Source organism: Eriocheir sinensis, chromosome 69 (genome assembly GCF_024679095.1).
Source record: "Eriocheir sinensis breed Jianghai 21 chromosome 69, ASM2467909v1, whole genome shotgun sequence".
Lineage (NCBI taxonomy): Eukaryota > Metazoa > Arthropoda > Malacostraca > Decapoda > Varunidae > Eriocheir > Eriocheir sinensis.
Window position 1 is genome coordinate 6,438,754 of NC_066577.1, and position 7,432 is coordinate 6,446,185.

The following is a 7,432-nucleotide window of genomic DNA, read 5'->3' on the forward strand; positions in this document are numbered from 1 at the left end:
CGTGCTGCTGTGTGTGGGAGCGTAGGTGGTGGTGGTGGTGGTGGTGGAGGGCAGTGTCATTTTCTCTTCCCCTCAGCGACCAGGGACAGGCTTTTTGTCTTTTTGTTTTGCCGTTGAGCTTCTTTGTTGTAGAACCTTCTTAGGCCCAAGTTGTAAGCAGCACACTGCCAGCTTCTAGGAAGGAAAGGTTGGTGGGCAGATGTGCAGGAGTGTGCCCAGGCAGCGCTGAAGGACAGCAGGATCCCCATGGTGACCATGATCCCTCTGAGGGTTTAGGCAGAGAAGGCACAGAGAGAAACACCTCACTAACACCTCGTCTCTTCATGCCAGGAAGCGGTGGTGGCCGTGCTGCGAGGGGCTCAGCGCCAGGAGACACCACTCAGCTGTGTCGCGCAGGTGCTGTGCTCAGCGCTTGCTGCATCCTTGCTGCCACTGACCACTGACTTGAGGACTCCTTGGTGCATCCCGCGCCTGGCCTGCTGGCTTGGTCCCTGAGTGTGGTGTCGGGGAACCTTGCCGCCCGCTGCAGCTTCCCTGAGGTTCCTGCAAGACCTGCCGCCTCCTCACATCAGGAGCAGTGTTGCAGTGGAGGCTGCAGGGCCGGGCAGCAGCCTGAGTGGCCGGGACCAGCAGGAGCAGACTGCCCCTGGTGTGAGGATCAGGGGTGATCAGGAGAACCACCACCACCTTGCTGCTGGCATCTCCAGCCATAAAGGAAAGGGAACGTTTGAGTGTGAGAAGATTGGAGACTGAGAGCAAGTTCACCAGACACAGCCTTGCACTCACTGCTGAAGGAAACCATGAGTGCCCAGAGTGTGGCCAAAGACTCCCTGGGAAGGGTGGCCTCTACAATTACACCCACACACTCTGATGGAAAAAATATTGAATGCCAAGAGTGTGGCAAAAAGTTCAGAACTAAAAGTCACCTCAACACACACACCCTTGCACACACTGGGGAAAGACCTCATGAATGCCAAGAGTGTGGCAAAAAGTTCAGAACAAAACAGGAACTCAACAGACACACCCTTACACACACTGGTGAAAGACCTCATGAATGCCAAGAGTGTGGCAAAAAGTTCCATCAGAAGAGTACCCTCAACGCACACACCCTTATACACACTGGTGAAAGACCTCATGAATGCCAAGAGTGTGGCAAAAAGTTCAATAGGAAGGGTAACCTCAACAAACACACCCTTACACACACTGGTGAAAGACCGCATGAATGCCTCGAGTGTGGCAAAAAGTTCAGTATAAAACAGGAACTCAACACACACACCCTTACACACACTGGTGAAAGACCACATGAATGCCCAGAGTGTGGCAAAAAGTTCTATCACAAGAGTACCCTCAACACACACACCCTTATACACACTGGTGAAAGACCTCATGAGTGCCAAGAGTGTGGCAAAAAGTTCCTTAGAAAAAGAGACCTCAACACACACACCCTTACGCACACTGGTGAAAGACCTCATGAATGCCTCGAGTGTGGGAAAAAGTTTAAGTCGAAAAAGGGCCTGAAAATACACACCCTTAAACACACGGGTGAAAGCCCTCATGAATGCCAAGAATGTGGGAAAAAGTACAGTACCAAACAGGAACTCAACACACATACCCTTACACACACTGGTGAAAGACCTCATGAATGCCTCGAGTGTGGGAAGAAGTTAAAGTCAAAAAACGGCCTCAAAATACACACCCTTAAACACACGGGTGAAAGCCCTCATGAATGCCTGGAGTGTGGGAAAAGATTTAGTGCTAAGGCTACCCTCAACACACACACCCTTACACACACTGGTGAAAGACCTCATGAATGCCTCGAGTGTGGGAAAAGGTTTAGTGCTAAGGCTACCCTCAACACACACGCCCTTACACACACCGGGGAAAAAAATCATCAATGTGTAATTTGTGGGAGTAAATTCTTGATATCACGTTCCCTCAAGACACACATGCGAACGCACACTGGTGAAAAGAATCATCAGTGTGAAATTTGTGGGAAAAGATACACCACGAAGGGGAACCTCGAAGCCCACATCCTGACGCACACTGGTGAACGTAGGCATCAGTGTGAAGTGTGTGGGATAGGATTTGCTCACAGTTCTACCCTTAAGAGGCACGCTGTTACACACACTGGTGAAAGGAATCATGAGTGTGACATATGTGGCTCGCTATTCACCCTGAAGAGTAACCTAACAGCACACATGCATAAACACAACAGTGAGAAGCATGAATGTGGAGTTTGTGGGAAAGTGTTCATTGTGAAGTCGTCCCTTAAGAAACACACCCTTACACACACTGGTGAAAGACCTCATGAGTGCCTGGAGTGTGGCAAAAGATTCACTAGCAAGACTTATTTGAACCAGCACATGTTAATACACTCTGTCCTGAGAGAGTTCAAGTGTGATGTTTGTGGGAAACTTTTCAAGCTGAAGAGGGAGATTCTCAAACACATGAAGACCCACTTCCCCTGAGGTGTTGTGGTGGAGGTGGAGAGCAGGGTCTAACACACAGAGAGAGAGAGAAAATAAACGTTAACTAAGGCCTTCTACTGTGATTATGAACTGTGCTTCTGTGCTGACACCCTGCCTGGTCAAACTCTTCCATTTGCTTTTCAACCTCTGCCAGATCTTCCTGCTTGAAGTCTGCCTACATATAGCTAGTACTAAGGAGGGGTGACCATTCTGATCCCTTCAACTACCAACCTATTGCTTGTCTGTCTTGTCTTTCGAAATCTGAAACAATTTTTAACCCGTCCGCTGTGATTGGCACTAGTAACATACAGTCCCAGGTCTTTCTCTGCCTCTGTGGTGGATAGTGGAGTGTTTCCCATGAGGTATTTGTGTGCTGGATATCCCTTCACTGGTAACATACACTCCCAGGTCTTTCTCTGCCTCTGTGGTGGATAGTGGAGTGTTTCCCATGCGGTATTTGTGTGCTGGATATCCCTTCACTGGTAACATACACTCCCAGGTCTTTCTCTGCCTCTGTGGTGGATAGTGGAGCGTTTCCCATGCGGTATTTGTGTGCTGGATATCCCTTCACTGGTAACATACACTCCCAGGTCTTTCTCTGCCTCTGTGGTGGATAGTGGAGTGTTTCCCATGTGGTATTGGTGTGCTGGATTTCCCCTCCCAAGGTGCAGGACTTTACATCTTTCTCCATTGAATTGTAGCAGCCACTTTTTGTTCCACTCCTGTAGCTTGGTGAGGTCTTCTGCTGGGAAATCCACATTCAAAGGATTAATAGGAAAGTTCTGTCAATTTCTTTCAACTTCTGTTCATTTTCTGATCACCACGCACTCCCATATCAAGTAATGTTTTGTTATAATTTTTGTCAGCATTTTCCTCCTTGCACATACAGAATCCACAAGTACTGTTGGTATTTGTTGCCCGCCAGTATGATGTATATAATTAGTGTTAGCATTAAATATATGAGTATAAAAACTGTATGTGTGTACTTGTGAAACCCCCAGAGAGAAAGAGAGAGATAGACAGAAGTGGTAAAGAAGAAAGAAGAGATGGAGATTGAAGGAAAAGTAAGGGAAAGAAGAGAAGGAGATTGAAGGAAAAGAAGAGATGGAAATTGAAGGGAAAGAAGAGATGGAGATTGAAGGGAAAGTAAGGGAAGGAAGGAAGGGAAAGAAGAGAAGGAGATTGAAGGAAAAGAAGAGAAGGAAATTGAAGGGAAAGAAGAGATGGAGATTGAAGGGAAGGGAAGGGAAGGAAAGAATGAAAAAGAGAAGGAAGAAAGGGAAAAAAAATACCGAGATGTGTGTGTGTGTGTGTGTGTGTGCGTGTAGCCTTGGTAATAGCGACAGAGGTAGGGGCTGAAGGACTGGCCTCTTGAGCTGCCCGGCTACACTGTGTCCTCCCTTCTACTCATGACCCAGGCCAACACAGACCCCCTTGAGGCCAGGAGAGTCGCAGCCCTGGAAGGTGACCCCGCATATGGCTGTCGACCTATGCCCACGTCGATTTATAGAAAGTGAGTATAATAAGTTGCAAGAGAGAGAGAGAGAGCGAGTGAGTAGGACCATGCTAGATTTAGTCAGGTAAGGTGTTTGGTTAGTATTTACAAGTTATATTATAGTGATCATGGAAGCAATATAGAAGAACACCCCCATGGCTCCAACCCTCGTCCACAATGTCCCCTATTTGGTTGATATGGCATTGGTATATAATCGTAAACATATCTGGCTACCATTACGACTATTTCCCAAAGGCCACAGGAGAGATTAGTCGGATTTTCATGGGTGATTTTTCCCCTCAGGTTGCAGAGGTCGTGTAAAACTTATCATCAACATCATAAAACAGTCCATGACAATCCCAGCAACTTCTTCGCAAGGCCCCGAGATTTTGCATGTTACGTTTTTATAATACAAGGAGCGATTTCTATAGAGGGACAAGAAAGGATATCTCAGCTCCTTCTCCTACTGTTATATGATTCGTGAGTATTTCCACATAAAAGGAAAAGAAAATGGATTGTCACAGAAGACTTTATTAATTAACGTAGAAATCATTGCTTATAGAAACAAGAAAGGATATATCAGCTCCTCCTGCTGTTATATGATTCGTGAGTATTTCCACATAAAAGGAAAAGAAAATGGATTGTCACAGAAGACTTTATTAATTAACGTAGAAATCATTGCTTATAGAGACAAGAAAGGATATATCAGCTCCTCCTCCTGCTGTTATATGATTCGTTAGTATTTCCACATAAAAGGAAAAGAAAATGGATTGTCACAGAAGACTTTATTAATTAACGCACAAATCATTGCTTATAGGGACAAGAAAGGATATATCAGCTCCTCCTCCTGCTGTTATTTGATTCGTGAGTATTTCCACATAAAAGGAAAAGAAAATGGATTGTCACAGAAGACTATTAATTAATGTAGAAATCATTGCAAATAGAGACAAGAAAGGATATATCAGCTCCTTCTCCTGCTGTTATATGATTCGTGAGTATTTCCACATATAAGGAAAAGAAAATGGATTGTCACAGAAGACTTTATTAATTGACGTACAAATCATTGCAAATAGAGACAAGAAAGGATATATCAGCTCCTCCTCCTGCTGTTATATGATTCGTGAGTATTTCCACATAAAAGGAAAAAAAAACGATTGTCACAGAAGACTTTATTAATTAACGTAGAAATCATTGCAAATAGAGACAAGAAAGGATATCTCAGCTCCTTTTCCTGCTGTTATTTGATTCGTGAGTATTTCCACATAAAAGGAAAAGAAAACCGATTGTCACAGAAGACTTTATTAATTAACGGATAAATCATTGCTTATAGGGACAAGAAAGGATATATCAGCTCCTCCTCCTACTGTTATATGATTCGTGAGTATTTCCACATAAAAGGAAAAGAAAACCAATTGTCACAGAAGACTTTATTAATTAACGCACAAATCATTGCTTATAGGGACAAGAAAGGATATATCAGCTCCTCCTCCTGCTGTTATTTGATTCATTAGTATTTCCACATAAAAGGAAAAGAAAACCGATTGTCACAGAAGACTTTATTAATTAACGTAGAAATCATTGCTTATAGAGACAAGAAAGGATATCTCAGCTCCTTCTCCTGCTGTTATATGATTCGTTAGTATTTCCACATAAAAGGAAAAGAAAATGGATTGTCACAGAAGACTTTATTAATTAACGTAGAAATCATTGCTTATAGGGACAAGAAAGGATATCTCAGCTCCTCCTCCTGCTGTTATTTGATTCGTGAGTATTTCCACATAAAAGGAAAAGAAAATGGATTGTCACAGAAGACTTTATTAATTAACGTAGAAATCATTGCTTATAGGGACAAGAAAGGATATCTCAGCTCCTCCTGCTGTTATTTGATTCGTGAGTATTTCCACATAAAAGGAAAAGAAAATGGATTGTCACAGAAGACTTTATTAATTAACGTAGAAATCATTGCTTATAGGGACAAGAAAGGATATCTCAGCTCCTCCTCCTGCTGTTATTTGATTCGTGAGTATTTCCACATAAAAGGAAAAGAAAACCGATTGTCACAGAAGACTTTATTAATTATCGTAGAAATCATTGCTTATAGAGACAAGAAAGGATATATCAGCTCCTCCTCCTGCTGTTATATGATTCGTGAGTATTTCCACATAAAAGGAAAAGAAAATGGATTGTCACAGAAGACTTTATTAATTAACGTAGAAATCATTGCTTATAGAGACAAAAAAGGATATCTCAGCTCCTTCTCCTGCTGTTATATGATTCGTTAGTATTTCCACATAAAAGGAATAGAAAACGGATTGTCACGGCAGTTTTTATTAGTTAACATAGAAATCCTTGCATTGACTTTTTGAAATTCGCGCCATAAGTTCCCAAGACAAGTGTTTGTTTACATTTTCACGGCCAGTCTGCATTTGTGTACTTAAGCCGAATTAACCTATTTCCTCTACTTTGACTACCACAGAAATACCCCAAAACTGATTGAATAGCTAAATCAGTGATGAAAACAGCCCTGATAGTAGCAAAGCGTTCATGATAAGGAAAATAATGAGTGCCGTCCCGCTGCCAAGACGATCCCGGAGGCGTCAAAATATCCTTATTCAAGTCTAATTAAGCCATTTCCTCCACACTGACTATAACATAAATACCCCAAAACTGGTTGAATAGCTAAAGCAGTGATGAAAACAGCCCTAACAGCAACAATACGCTAATAATCAGGAAAATAATGGAAGCCGTCCCGCCGCCAAGATGGTCTCGGAGGCGTCAAAACATTCATCTGCAGTTTATGTATTCAAGTCTAATTAATCTATTTCCTCCACAATGATTAATGTAAACACCCCGAAACTAATTAAATAGCCAACTCAGTGATGAAAACAGCCCTAACAGCAGCAGTACGTTGATAATAAGTAAAATAAAGTGTGCCGTCCCGCCACCAAGATGGTCCCGGAGGCATCAAAACATTCATCTGCAGATTGTATTCAAGTCTAATTAATCTTATCTCCTCCACAATGATTAATGTAAACACCCCGAAACTAATTAAATAGCCAACTCAGTGATGAAAACAGCCCTAACAGCAGCAGTACGTTAATAATAAGTAAAATAATGTGTGCCGTCCCGCTGCCAAGACGGTCCCGGAGGCGTCAAAACATTCGTCTGCAGTTTTCTCCGCGCCTGGAGTCCCGCGGAGGCCGAGGCAAGGGAGGCGTCATTTACTGGCCTTGTTGCTGCTGTGTTTCCTCTTACTGGAGTCTTGGGGGGAAGGCGTGAGGCGAGGAGAGCCGCGACACACTGCCAGACAACGCAGCACCGGCAGGAGAGGCGGGCACAGGTGAGCTGTTATCGGGTTAATAATTCAAGAGGTGACGCAGGGCTGCGGGCGTGCCGGGGAGGGGCGTGGGTGTGCCCGCCCACTGTTGAGGGCGGGGCGGCCACCTCTGCGGCGATAGTACTTACACCA

General features: G+C 43.8%; 2 protein-coding genes across 10 annotated transcripts in view; both read left to right on the top strand.

Moving 5' to 3' along the window:
* Positions 1-794: 794 nt before the first annotated feature.
* LOC126988513 (zinc finger protein 160-like) lies at positions 795-3,441 on the top strand. 3 transcript variants are annotated; one of them, XR_007742151.1, is made up of 3 exons: positions 795-2,785; positions 2,877-2,967; positions 3,059-3,441. XR_007742151.1 is itself a non-coding variant. In XM_050846713.1 (1 exon), exon 1 carries the CDS (start codon positions 801-803, stop codon positions 2,466-2,468), a length of 1,668 nt encoding a protein of 555 aa, XP_050702670.1. In that variant the 5' UTR covers positions 795-800; the 3' UTR covers positions 2,469-3,441. The 3 variants fall into 3 exon arrangements, 1 of the variants encoding a protein (XP_050702670.1); XR_007742152.1 differs by lacking the exon at positions 2,877-2,967 and having other exon boundaries at positions 795-2,876; XM_050846713.1 differs by having other exon boundaries at positions 795-3,441.
* A 3,658-nt stretch (positions 3,442-7,099) lies between these two features.
* LOC126988518 (N-acetylglucosaminyl-phosphatidylinositol de-N-acetylase-like) overlaps positions 7,100-7,432 on the top strand; it is a 16,653-nt gene continuing 16,320 nt past the window's right edge. For all 7 annotated transcript variants that reach the window (XR_007742153.1, XR_007742154.1, XR_007742155.1 and 4 more), the window contains exon 1: positions 7,100-7,303. The gene's annotated coding sequence lies outside the window, so the exon portion shown is untranslated. The remainder of the gene's footprint in view (positions 7,304-7,432) is intronic.

What these genes read in the sequence shown, in the direction of transcription:
- LOC126988513 (XM_050846713.1), top strand. Translation starts at nt 801, where the DNA reads ATGAGTGCCCAGAGTGTGGCCAAAGACTCCCTGGGAAGGGTGGCCTCT.